This window comes from Anomalospiza imberbis, chromosome 2 (assembly GCF_031753505.1).
Source record: "Anomalospiza imberbis isolate Cuckoo-Finch-1a 21T00152 chromosome 2, ASM3175350v1, whole genome shotgun sequence".
Taxonomy (NCBI): Eukaryota; Metazoa; Chordata; class Aves; order Passeriformes; family Viduidae; genus Anomalospiza; species Anomalospiza imberbis.
In genome coordinates this window covers 75245953-75260449 of record NC_089682.1, presented here as the reverse complement: position 1 = coordinate 75260449, position 14497 = coordinate 75245953, and the positions used below count along the sequence as shown (strand labels likewise).

Here is a 14497-nt window from a genome sequence, read left to right as displayed (position 1 = left end):
CCAGACCAAGTGAGGGACATTTGCTTTAATGACTTCTTTATTTGCCTTTATGAATCCATTATGACATCACCAGGAGAACAACTGCCTGGTGCCACAAATTCCAATCACACAGGGAAGGGGAAGAACTTGAGGTGGAGTCTCAGTCTCCTGGTGAAATGGCTTGATTATGATGGCTTGGTGAAAAGCCTTGGTTATCAGGCTACTGGACAAACTTGGCAGCAGAATTGTACAACTAGTTCCTTCCACATCATAAAGTCAAGCAAGAGACTCTCTAGATGACTACGCTATAGAGAATATACTGTCCTAATTCAAGCTGATTCAAAAAGTGTACATAAATAAATCAGTAAATAAAACAAAGCTAAGAAAGCATCATGGTCTAAGGACCAAACCTTGTTGCTTCACAATGAGTGCAATGGAGTTCACGACCGTCTACTTTGGCAATGCAGCATGCTCACACAAAAAAAGACACAGCTGCATAAAACCAGCACAAATATCACATATTTTCTCCTGATAATCTAAAGACAGGCATAAAACAGTAGAATTCTGTAAAACTGACTCTAATGGTTTTGCTCTAATCCTTTTAACAGTGTAGACAGATTCCCAGAAACAGGAAGAAACTGGAGTGGCAAACAACCCCAATAACCAGCATTTCCACAGGGAGACAGCACTAGGAAAATTAAAACCTTTCCTCAAGGTATTGCTTCCTTAAGAAGCAATATAAATGCACACTGGTTCACTCCTCTGCTGTATTAATTAACATTTTAATCCCCCCAAACTCCTGTTGTATATACAACATATTAAAACTGCAAGCTAGTAGGTTGATAAAGTTCATTAGATTAAAAGTGTTGATCTGTTCCACTGTGGGGGAGGGATTTAGGGCCAAAAAATGTTTCTCCTGCAATCCAAAACAGCAGAAACCACTATTCAATAATCTAAGCCATATAGGCAAGGTAAGAATTGGCTGAGGGCAATAACCAGGAGTTCCCTGGTTGCCACAAAGGGTTTAGGGTATGCTTTATGAACTGTATGGGTTAAATGGAAGAGTGGTAAAAGGAATTCCAAGGTGGTCCTGAGAAGTGAAAGCAACAGAGACTATACAGCACAGAACTACCTGGGATAGTCACAAACGGATTTCTGAGCAGGATTAGTTGTGTATTGTTGCCTGCTTCCAAAAATAAAACCTAGGGAAATTTGATGTATACTCAGTTTAAATTACTTTTTTCATCAGTGATACACCTCTCTTCAGTTTCTTACTTAAACACACCCATCTTCCCAAAGTTTGGATTTCAATCTTTAAGATCTAAAGGGAAACCTTTTAAAATCAGCTTCTTCTGTAAAATTCTTACAGCCAACACTGCACTGATGATGGAGAAGGTGCTTCAAACAATTTACTCTTTTTACATTCAGAAAAACAGAAACTGCACTCTTCCCACCAAATCTTTGGGACCTGCTGAAGGAGGACCCAATTTGACCGTCCCAAAAACCAAGACCCAGCTGCTATTCCAGTGCAATGGCCTGGGGGTCTTGCTGCAAACATGATTGACAAGTATGGGCTTCTCCAACCACAGCTGCAGTGCCCTAATGCAGCACCCAAATTCTGGTGAGAATTACACTAAATTTACAGTAAAAAACACCACAACTACTTGGGTTTTCTTGGGGGGAAGGGGGGGGGAGAAAAAGGTATGAAAATAGAAGATTCTAAGGAATGTACCAACATTTTGGCTCCATTAAATTCCTTCCAGATAATTTGCAGACTTTTATGAGCTGGGACACGCTTACTAAGATTAAGTCAATAATTACCCAACCTCTTGGGTTTTTTCTTAATAAAAAAATTAAGGTGGTTTGTGGCTAGGGAAAAAAAATGTTATTGGTCTCATAGATGTGTTTTTGTTTATTTGCTCATTTCAAGCTTACTGTAAAAATGTACAGGCCCTTTCAATATGAGGCTCCTAAAATTTTTAAAAGAAAAGAAAACAAAACATATTAAAGATACCACTGGAGCTTCAAAAGAAGCTGTCTGCACTGCCACCAAAAGTGCTCTGTGGTTTCACAATATCTGTGCTTAATTCTCTCAAAATACCACGCTTTTACTCAGCTAAATACAAGGACAGAAGTCAAATAGCTAAGAGCAAAATCTGAATCCAATCCTCCCATGCACATTAGAACAAAACATTTTACAGCACTAATTCTCATTATTCATTATAACCTCAAGGACCAACAGATGAAACTGTGGTTTCAAGTCTAGGGTAGAATTTTCTTTCTTGCCATTTCAGAAAACCTCTTGCTGGTTTGAAAGTTAGGTAAATTTGGTGTTTGGAAACAGAATGAAAAATTTAAAAAACCTCCAGCTATTAACATCCTCTCACAATAAACAACATCATATAATCAAGGAGGAGTAAATCTTTAGTGTCGTTACTGTTATAAGACTCAAAAGAAAACACTGCAAGACTTTTTCCATCAAGATTAACTGAATTTCAGATACTTAGAACTCTCTGTTGAAATCATGCCTTGTATCCCATGCCTAAGGATTAAAAAGCTTAGCATTAACATCCTATATTTGAAGACAAGCTTCAGGAATGATAAGTAATACAGACCTACCAAATACAGCACAATGCAAAAGTGATCAACACTTAGTACCTTTTAAGGAAAAAACTGATTTATTTTATTGAATTTTGTTTTTCTTATAGGGAGAAAACATCATGAAAAATGCAGGAAATAAAATCAAGTATAAAGAAACACCATATCAAATGTCCTGAGCACCTTTATTTCTGTATTAAACAACTTACATACACTTACATACAGAGATGAAGTTTTCAGATATAGCAAACAAACACTCATGATGAAATAGAAGAATGAAATAGAATTCTATTTGTTCTTTGCAACACTATTTCTATTGCATCATTTGCAACATCTGTTTTAGAACCTGAAGTATAAATTTAGCAGCACTCTAAGCATAAACCTAGAATCAAACAGAAACAAATAACTTTACATTCCTTGCAAAAACAAGTATTAGAACTTTGTATATATGTATACATACGCATAAATATATCAGTTTTCCATTAGGTAAAAATCTATGTCATTCAGTTTTTAGAAAGACTGTAAAATTGTAATCCATTAAACTTTCTGTGGCTTTGGATTTACCAAAAACTACACTGGAAATATGTTTGGTTTTTTGAATTCAGTTACTTCAGTGAAATAATGTAGATTGGCAAAGCCTACAGCAGAGCAAGCATCCACATTCCTCTCTTTTTTCAGCTCTGCATAATTTACAGAGGTCATCAGAAAACTCAGCAACACACAACTGTGAAGAAATCTCTTGAGAGCAAGTAAACTGAGCGGTTTACTTAGGAGGGTTTTGGTTTTCCAAAATAGGTAGTTAAAGTTGTTTCAACTGTGTTTTTATGCATACAGACATCTTTGTTTCTGAGGACAGGGAAAGTTTTTAAATTTTCTATTAGATGTTTTCTTTAGTAGTAGATCATGATGAATTTGTTTTGCTTCTGCTCTTCAGTTCTGTTTCATCCATAAGTACTGAAGTAGAAATGGATTAACACAAATTATGCTTTGCATGACAAGCATGAGTACATTCCTGTTCTCTGCCACATAAATCATCTTATCACTTCTGCAATGTGCCACAGTCACATTTTCAAAAGCTTTTGTTATATATAGTTGCTTTTTCTCATCAGCATATTCAGCAAATCAGATTTGGGGCCCTCAAACAAATTAAGCACAATTTCCTAAGATTCCTGCCAACACTGAATAATGCTAAAAACACTGTTCTTCTGTACTTCCTACATATATACATGATCCAGCTGAGAGTTCACCATTGTCTGACAGTGAAGTCACAGTGAAAGACTTTATTTACACAATTTTGCTGAAAAAAAATTATAAAATTGGCAGACTGAATACACTCCTGACACTGTGGCAACTCACAACATAATGAATTTAATGGTGTTTCGATGTTTTCAACGAGAATAGAATTGAATTTCTGGGGCTTTTTTTTAAACTTAACTTACTTTGATTTTCCACTTTTTTGCTGCTTTGTCTGTGAGAAAAAAAATGCAAGCATTATGTAAGACTTCAAAGATATTATTTTAAATCCCACATATCTCTTTAAAGTTATGAGAAGGGTGTTGACATTTTTAACTCTAAATTAATCCGTCTCAAATCATTAAGGGCTTTAGGAGCTTCTTTCATTGTGCCTTTCACATAACCAATTTTGTTTTACCTGCATGTCCTGACGAGTGACGAAGCCTTTGCCTTCCAGATCACAAATCTGAAAGAACTCTTGTGCCTTTCCCAGCACAGTTAGTTCTGGGTCTTGTTCTCCAGTCCTGCTCCTCTCTGCATCTCCTGGTTGCACAGGACTGATGTAGTCTCCTTTTATTCTGTCCATGGTTACAATCTCAGCTCAGGAATATCCTGGGATGCTGCTATCCCATTTACCCATAAATTCTGGTCTGAAAGCTGTGCATGGAAAAAAGTAAGGAAAAAAGCAAATCAGACCCTCTTAATGATGCTTTCCACAATCTCTTAGCAACCATCTCTTTAATTAGGCACCAAATCATAGAAGAAGAAAAAGCTTTTTGAAAAAGCTTACCCTTGATGGGCTGAACTAAAGACATTGCAAATGGAATGATGAACAAGGAAGGAGGAGTCTGAGGAAAGGAGAAGACAAAACTAGCTCTGAAATGGAATCTCAAAGCAAAATCAGCCAGTTTGACAAGAAATATGGACAATCAATCAATACAAACAAGAAAACACAAGAAATACAGGTAAAGGCAAGAGTAACTTAAAGTTGCTACAACTTGACTTCATACATTTGTCTTGAATTTGTACTTCTTATCTAAGTAGGTCTGCCTAAAGTAGACAAAAATTTGTCTGAAAATTTTTAACCAAAAGAAGAATTTTTAAGGTGTTTGACTAATATAAGAGAATATAGCTTGATTCTGATCCAGTATGACTGGCACAATCTGGAACAGCCCCACAAAGGCAAGTGAAAATTGTTTAAATATGGAACTTATGATGTCTTCAGAGCAAAGACCTCAGCACTGCATGGATGTGAAGGTAGAATATAAGGAAACAAGACCTTAGGATTGTCTATGCAGCTTCTTAAGGTGAAAAGGCTCTGATCACATAGAGCAACTCAGCCTTTTTTACTTTATGCTTAAGTTCACACCTGGCACTCTTGGAACACAGCATCTTCTAAGATGTGTTCATCTTCACAGAACTCACACAGCTTCCCATGACAAAGTGATTTCTCTGATAGCCATGGGCCAGGCAGCTGGACTTCCCACATTGCACATAAGTGTAAATTTACAGCAAACAGGCCATTGACCTCAAAACAAACTAAGGTTTTGGTGAGCAAATCATTCAGCCCCTCTGAAACCATTTGAAAAAATCTGCAAACATAGGTAATTTTCCTCTCCCTCCCTCCTCTCTTTTATCACTCCAATCATCCGAGGACTCTTGTTCAAATACTTTCCAGAACTGAAATAACTTTGGCTACATGGCCAAAGAACCTGTCAGAATCTTCCTAAGCAGCATTACAAGCAGTAGAAGAAAAAACACTCTGAGAGAAGCCAAGAGATGTCTAAACCACACAGTATCATGCCACCTTAGGAAACTCCTCCCTCAGAATGGGTCTTGCTTGAATTTTAATGTATAGCTGTCAGGGATGCCTTATAAACCCCAAGACCTCTGCTGGGGCAAGTCACACTCTACACCCCAAGAGGCACCAAAGCCTGCCAGAGCAACCACGCCAGCAGTCCTATATAATTAACAAGGCTAGAAAATGCTGTCACAGGGAATTCTGGTCGCACATAACAAGGGGGTTTTGCCTAATACAGCTGCCTAAACAGCTGTAATCTCTTATGAGGAAAATTTATAGCTCAGAAAGTCTGACCAACATTCAGTAGCTGGGAACATACACAAAGGAAAAGAGTGCTCCATAATTGCCCTGTTTCTTAAATTCTTTCATGATGTTTCCAACAACAGTCTTAAAAACAGTATATGAGCCAGATGAATCTTTGCTCTCACTGTATATAGGCACCCTCAAGTGGATCAGGTGGAAAGCCACAATCAAACTACACTGGTATAATAGTCTGGATAAAATTCTCCCTTCAGACTGCTTTTACACACCTGAACCTCCATTACATCAATACAGCTCACTCCTGGCTGACACCAACCAGTGTATGAGGTAACAAACCAGACCATCAGTTTCCACTTAGCAATGATACTAGCTTCAAAACACCAAAAATCACTGGGACAAGCACAGCTTAAAGACAGTCTTAACAAGATCTGACCCACAATCAAAATGGTTTTCGGTGTTTTTTTTTAATTTTTTATTTCAACCATTTCACAGAAGGCCACAACTTCAGGAACAGGCCAAGCTAATCAAGATAGTAAGTGCTGCTAGTGCCTGCCTCTGCACATTCCATTAGACTTCCTTAGGAAAAAAGAAAAACTATGCAAGGAATAAATAGCCCATTGCAAGTGAAAGAACAGAAATACAGAAACAGATTAAAAATGGTGGAACAAAAGGCACTATATACACTTTGATAAAGTTGTTTGCAGTTAGCAAACACTACAATTCAGCAAACATCACCATGCTTTCTAAATATTTCCATACCACAAAATCAAATTACGTGCATCATGAGAGCCTCACCTTCTCATAAGTTGCCCCACCTTTTATACACATCATAAAAACTTGCTACACAGCAAGTGTCTTCAATACAGCAGAAAATTAAATTAGAGCATCTGCAAAAATTCTTAATCCTTATGGCAGCTTCTAAAGCTGATAGAATTCATCATAATTCCTACAGTGCCCTGATATGTTGCAAATGCTGGTAATAACATGAAAGATTAAAACTGCAATTTGTCCCACATTACTGAATCAGCACTCAGTAATTACCTCAAAGCCAGTTTCAAATAAAATAGGTAGTTCCACTCACTCATCCATCTCCTTTAGAAAATGAATGGCTTACAAAATCAATTCTATTAAGACCTTTAATTTCCATTCTTTTAGCTACAAACACACTTCACTATGCAAAATAGGTCATATCATGATCTGATGCAAACAAGCATAGCTCCAAATACTAAACAAGGACGTGTGATTCACAAGGTTTCTGTCCATTAATCATGAGGTAAATTTTTGATAGGTCTGCAAAAGGCAGATCACTGTTAATAGTCCAAAAGGCATTTTCATCATTTCCAACCAGGTCTACTGCAAATCACCAAACTCTAGAAGTACAGAGCAATGTTGAGCCATAGATTTCACAAGTCACGATGTGTGACAGCCCCGTTCTCCCTAACTGTGATAGTTAATTGCCTGCCCTCATATCTCTTCTGGTTTTAGGTTTCAGTGAAATATTTTTCTTAGCATGTGTCTACAGGTACAAATTTTCTGCACCACACTTCAAAACATATCAGCTGAAAAATATCGTAAGCTTATTTAATACCAAGGTCACTTTGGATTTATCCAAAACGCTGTTACAAGAGAGAACACATCTCACAAACACTACAAAATAAAAAATAGATTGCATACTTCTTCTACAAGAAATATTTATTTCCTACAACCAAATGATCTTTGTTAAAATAACCCATAGCTGCAGTGTAGCATGCCTGACACATGAACAGGGAACTCTTCAGAAATAACTTCATGTCAGAGTTAGTTATCAAAGTTAGTTATTCAGCATTGTGCTGAAAAGCTCCTAAAGCTAAAATGCATCACTACAAGTAAGTTATTCTGCTCCCAATTGCTCTGCTCTGCTTTTGAACAAGTATTCATCCAGTTAGACACTGAATTCTGCTGTAGAATCCTTTCAATTTCAACTGGAAAGTTATAGTTTATTTAATTTAATTCAGCCCAAGCAGTCCATCAAGGAAGAATCAAAAAAAAAAAAAAAAAAAAAAAAAGCAGGACCTACAGAGAATGACAGAGGAATGGGACTGCTAAGACCAAAGAGAGCACAATAACCAAGCTCAAGTACATAGAAGTTTTCTAGGTACAGGATTGGAGAAATATGCTCCCCCTGCACATAATACAATCCACAAGAAGCAAACATGTCAGACAAGCTAGACATGAAAACCCACCCAAGGATAAAGAAGGTGGAGCACTGAACCTGTGGCTGCAAAGGCAGTGCGGTTCTGTCATCAAGGAAGAACAGACCAAACACAAATCTGCAAATAATGGCAGAGGAGATCACTCCTGAGAAATATGACTAGATCAGTGGACTTCAGTGTTACTTCTAGACACTTAAAAAAGATTTTATGACCATCCAAAGTAAAAATTCGGGTCCCACACTTTAAAACAATTAGCAGAAATACAAAGTTGTGTGCTCAAGAAAATAGCTGGTTTTCCTCAATTATGACTAAGACAATTAACCTTTAAGCTCTCCTGGAAGCATTATAAACCTTGGCCTAACCATATGGACACCTAGACACAACTGGATGAAAAAAAGGGGACATTGATTCCTCCAGTTTTGGCTTTTCAAGTAAAAATGTGCAAGTTAGAAAATCTTGTGATGAAGTGTATCATCAAAGCCTCTTCCACACAGCCTGAATTCACTTCTCTTACGATATACACAATCTCTCATGACTCTTCATCTTAGGAGATTGTACACCATGGAGTGGGCGTGAGGAGTTTAACTCCTGAGGGAGAGATCTGAGGCAGGCTGGAGTTCCTGTGAAGGACCACAAGAACATAGTCTGAAAGGAATGTGTCATGAGAATAATTTCAGGGGAGTAGCAAAGGCAGAGACAAAAAGAAGAATTCTACATCCACTGGCCTGTGAAAGGAAACAACTAAGTTATGTAGAAATTTCTTTCATCTAAGTAGACTTGTGTGGGAGAACCAAATTCTGTTTAGAATCAATCTTGACAGACTGTTTGGATTCAGTCTTAACAGAAACTCTCCAGCCAGACCTGATTAGCTTTTAAAGATTAAGGGAACCGTTAGGATCACCTACTTTGCTATCTGCAAGCTTAAAGCTTCATTTATACCACAACAAGGCTTTAAAAATTACTTACAATTTATTTCAAGGTAAGGGAGCTCAGCAGAAGTCAAGGAGAAAAAAGACCTGGGAGAATATATTGTGTGTTAAACATACACCAGAGTCATATAAATGAAATTTCTCCTTTTCAGAAGATTACTTGTTAAGGAAAAAAACAAAAACAAAAAATAAAACAAACAAACCTTAAATCTAAACAAGAAGGATAAAAATGCAGATTATATTTCTGAAGCAGTGTCTCAACAATATGAACTGTGAAACAGGAGAAAACCAGAAAATATGCTTGAAGTGATTAAGGATTCCAAAACAGACAGCCAAAGTCTCTGGACAGAGACCACTTGCTCCCCACTGGGCATTTGTCCCTAGATGAATCCACAAATACACATGTTGGGGAAAGAAACAAACCACATCAATTCTGTGCACTATGATGCAGAATTCCAACTCCTACTGGTGAACGTATCTTCATTAAACTTTTATTTTTAACATTTGCATATCAGCAACTAGTTTTCACTTGGCTTGTAAGAAATTTCTCCTCCCAAAGGCCAGCTTCCCCAGAAGAAGAGGAATATAAAAGATCTCCTGCCTGGCTTCTTGATGGCTTCTGTAGAAGTAGTAAATATAACTATCCATGTATTAAAATTCAGATGCCCAGCGTAAACAGGCAAATTCATTTATTCACCATCCTGCTCTTCAATATGAAACCACTAATGAAAAACAACTAACAGGATGCTCATTGCCTAAATCTAAGCAGTTCTTAGGGGTCCATACTGAAAAGGCAGGATTAAGTTAAAATGGGCCTGCTAAGTGCTGCTAGGATCCTTGAGAATTAAAGCTACTCTAGATAATGACTTTAACAGAAATACAGCTTTTCCTCTTGCGTCATTGCTTTGGATGCTTCCTTTTTAATGTATTTAAGAAGTCAAAAGCTAAGAGCTGCCTGGAAATGCAAACTTCTTATGGAGGGACACTGAATTTAGGGGCAGCCATCATGGAAATCACTGTTGGAGAAAAATCACAAGATCATCAGAACTGAGAGCACCCTGCCTGTAGTCTCTGCAGGCTTAAGGACCCGTTGTCTCCTCTTCCTCCTTCTGCTCTTTCCATCTTATTCAAGAAAACTGGTTCTAAGAACTCTTCTCCCCACCTCTTGTTCCTCACCTGCCTGCTGGCTGCAAGAACCTTGTGTCTTCAGAAACTGCTGACCTGCGCAATACCTGAGCAGGATGGTGGTACAAGTGTGCATGAGTATCTGAGTGGGTGTTTTCCTCACCTCACTGTCTTTATCTCTCTAAATTACCAATAAATCATAACTGCATACAAATACAGCTCAGCCAGTTACCTGTTTTGGGCTAAAACTCTGGTTAACATTTGTGGCTGCAGCATGAGGTTTTATAAATGTCTGCATGTAAACTGGACAGACACTAGCACTTACAGAACCTGTATTAGAACTATCACAGAACTATGTAGAACTACCCTACCATTATTTTAACTTATTTCTAAAAAATCATTTGTTAATTCAGGGATGTAAAAACTACTCCTACTGCTCCTACTGTTAAGGAGCATCTTACAACATATGCAACACATTCTAAATGTTGTAAAGGCAAAACTGGGCTGAGTCCATCTGACTGCAAAGAATCACAGAATCATTTATGTTGGAAAAAGCCTCTAAGCATAATTTATTGTGCTGCATTGTTCCAAGTACTGAAATTAAATGTGATTAACTATATTGATAACAGCATTATATTAGTAAGTGGTGTAACATGACGTTCTGGCAGGAGATATCACCAATTCACATGAGCTGTTCCATTTGTAGACAAATTATTTGCACTGGTAACCCCCTCCCCCTGAAGTGCAAAGATCTGGAAAAGGTTTAAGTTAAATAGTATATACCCCTTTTAATTTTCTTATCTTTCAGGTTTTCCTAATGACTCACTGCTAAATGGAGATACTTTCAGCTGGTGAAATCAGGTTGACAAGAACATCTTTAAAGTACACCATTTTCACAAAAAAACCTTGAAATATTCTGCCTCCTCTAAAAGCCCTTCTAAAAATTTAACTTCTGAAAAAAAATCAAAACATTTTATCTGCCTGAAAACCAACAACAATTTGGCTTGAAGTCTAAAATACACTATTTCTCGTTTTTCAAGGAATGTTACATCTTTAACCTAAGTCAAAGAATTTTGAGATGCAAATTAAATATTCTCTTCAAATAAGAATCATTTTTCATGGAAAAAAATGTTAGTGTAAAATTTCAATCTACACTGCCACAGACCTTAGAGGACCCAAGTCAATGCTGATTCCGCTAGAAGACAGAGAGACATATTTCAAGTGTTTCCTTAGTTATTTGGCACTTGGTTTGAAGCCACCTTGGCACAAATTATTGGCTTCAAAACTTTCAGAACTTCTAAAACCAATAACTTGCCTTTGGAAAATACCTTCACTTGAGTCAGTGGGACAGGTATTATGGGGCAAGAACATGTCAGTGAGGCACAAGAATATTTAGTTTGCTAGTCCACTGGTTTTCCACCACAAAAAGTAATGGTAAAAAATGATACTAAAAGAGTCATATTTTCCTATATGCAGAACAAGATAACCTTCATGCTATCTGCTCTGCTCAGCTCACTTCCAAGGCCTTGGAAACACATATAAACAAATCCACATATCTATGTTTGATTAGGAGGCTTGGTGTACTTCATCCTGTTCAGTTCTACAAAAAAGTCTCAGTATGCAAACAATTAAAAATGCATCATTACAGATTCTAAATTGGATTTTAATTCACTACTGCTTTTGAATAGACATACAGCTTCCCCTTTCTCTGTGATCCAATTGCTCTGAAAGTTATCTTTACAGTTGTGCAGGATCCCTGACTTCATTTATGCTGCTCTTCAGTTAATGGAAGTTCCCCAGTAAGACCCTTCTCTTTTCCTTGACACCCCCTCTGTGAGACTAAAGAATAAGGTAAGTCCAAAATCTTTAAACTCAGTTTCAATCAGACACAGACACCCTGTTGCCTCTGCATGAATTAGGTCATGAACAGTGGAATCAATTATGTTTTTACATCAGGTTTAACTTGAACTGACTAAATCTGCATTTTTCAACATGAGAAATAAAACCCTATATGCTATTTCTCAACATGATAAATATTTCTCAGCATATTTCTCAACATGAGAATTAAAATTTAAAAAATAAAATAGATGTGTTACTCCAAACTTACATGTTGGGACTATATGTTCACATATATATTTAGACTGCAAATTAGCAAATGGTAGAGATTGAATCAGGGAAGACCACTACTCTTTACTCCTCCATTTACCCACCATTTAGCCACCTAAAAATCATGATCACATATCATTTGTCAATGAACAGAAATGGGAGAAAAGAGAGACCTGTTAGAAGCAGCACATTCATCCTGTGGTTTGAAGAAACCACAAACAAAGCTTGTAGAGTGGTGCTCTTCAGTGCATTTATTTCTGCTACTTGTTTTACTGTTATCTTGCAGTCCACCACAAGATAAGAGGAAAGGGTGGTGGTGGGGGCAGAGAGAGTTCACGAGGACCCAAACACACCTCATTCATTTCAGCAGCAGTGAGCTTAAGTCTCTGAGAGCTGGCAGACCATGACACTGTAAAGTATTACTGCCCTAAATCTCGTTTGCTACTTAATCCATTCACAGAAATGTATCTTCCTTTTTGTACTTCTGACTCTGACTTTTGAGTTCTTTTCTCAATTTCATAAAAGATGAGGATCTAGTTTAGAGAAGATCAACATTTAATTTTCACTCTTGTACTTTTGGGGTGTAATCTGATCTGTGCAATTACTGAAGCTCAAATATGGGGACCAGAGTTCTTAGAACAACCCACAGAAAACCAATAAATTTTTACCCATGCATCAGAATAATTCACTTATTCTAAAAAGAAAAGCGAAACTAAGCTGAAAACTACTGTTGAAAACCACAAAGTTGCAACTAAGAAAACAGAAGAGCACATTAAATTAGCCAACGTGTTCCAGAGGGATTTTACCATTCTCCCAATTGTGACACTACCCACGTGCAGTAATAATCTGTCTACTGGTGTATATGAAGAAATCTATTATCCTGGTAGCAGCACGTTTCTTTCATAACTGTCATTTACAGTCAGCATAAGCCTTCAGTATCAAGACAGAAAATGAAATCAGAGATCACATTAAGTGCTACAGCAGAGTAAGAGTGACACCAAAGTATTGCAGGGGGACACAGGAATCATCTCTACAACCACCCGGAACAGCACTGCCTTCTTCAACAAGCATTTGGTGAGCCTGAAGGCAGCCACCAGCCACAAACCCAATCATCTTCTGTATCTGCAGGGAAGCAAAAACCAGCGGGGCAGCTCCTGAGGAGGCCAGGCCATGCAGGGATTTCCCTCTGACAGCCTCGGCACGGAGCTGCACGAGGCACGGCGGGAGCGCCTGCACCACGACTGCCCGCCGCCGGCCCTTTTGGGCACCTCCTTTGGGAAACATTCCGCGTGTGGGAGGAGTCACGACAGTCGCAGCCCCGGCACCGAGCTGTCGCTCCCCACGCCAGCCCCGGCCCCACGGCGGAGTTGGCTCCGTCGCCGTGCGGGCGTTCGCGCCGCAGCCGGCGCTGCGGGGGCTGCACCAGCCTGCTGGCGGCCGCTTCCAGCCACCTTCCTGCCACCTTCCAGCCTGGCAGCGAGCGGAGGGACAGCCAAGGGCAGCCCCCCGCCCCCGGCACCTTGCCGGGCCGGCGCTGCCCTCGGCGACAGAGCGCGTTCCGTGCCGGCTGCCGGAGCCCGCCGGGCCCCGCGCCCGCGGACACCGCGCAGGAAGCGCGGCTTGCGACAGAGCGGGGCTCGCTGGGGACACCGGGGCTCTCTCTGCAGGGCACGGCGAAGCGGCGGCCGCGGGTGCCTCCCCGCCGGGAGAGCGGTCCGGCCGGGCACGGACCTCGCCGTCCCCTGCCCCGGCTCCTCCGGGCCGCGATGCCGCCCCGACTCACCTGCTGCAGGCGCCGGCCCCTCGGGCTGGCCCGGCCGGCGCTCCCCGGGCTGGAAGCGAGACCGCGGAAAGGCTGAAACCACTTTCCTAACTTTGTTTTGAGCACGGGTGACATAATCGGGCGAGGCGGGCTGCGCCCCAGGGGCGGGACGGCCGGCCTGGCCTCTCTCCTTCTCTCTCTACCTGCAGCCGGAGCCCGGTTGCCCCGCCCGGTCTCACCTCACCTTGAGCGGGAGCGACTCGCCCTCGGCGAGATCAGAGAGCCAGGGGAAGGCGAGGAGGGTGAGCCTTCCCTGGTCTCTCTTGTAGCCAGGACTGCGTACGGGATGGTTTTCCAGGGTAAGGGTACGGGAAACCTAAGCGGGTCAGGGCAGGAGGGTTTGGGAAGACACCAGAACGCTCATCCACAGCAAGGTCCTAGGGCGGTGACCAGTCCAAATGGACCTACTAGGATCTCCCCACCTTGCCATCTCAACTCTTCAAGTTCTATT

The 14497-nt window shown here is 40.0% G+C and overlaps 1 protein-coding gene across 4 annotated transcripts in view; it reads right to left on the bottom strand.

Moving 5' to 3' along the window:
- CRACR2A (calcium release activated channel regulator 2A) overlaps positions 1-14138 on the bottom strand; it is a 61461-nt gene extending 47323 nt beyond the window's left edge. For 3 of the 4 annotated variants that reach the window (XM_068181811.1, XM_068181809.1, XM_068181810.1), the window contains exons 1-2: positions 14008-14138; positions 4229-4467 (exon numbers count right to left, since the gene is read on the bottom strand). In XM_068181811.1, the coding sequence (XP_068037912.1) occupies positions 4229-4396 (168 nt within the window). In that variant the 5' untranslated portion in view covers positions 4397-4467; positions 14008-14138. Of the gene's footprint in view, positions 1-4228; positions 4468-14007 lie in introns of those variants that run through there. The other variant, XM_068181812.1, reaches the window with a different exon arrangement.
- Positions 14139-14497: the final 359 nt, after the last annotated feature.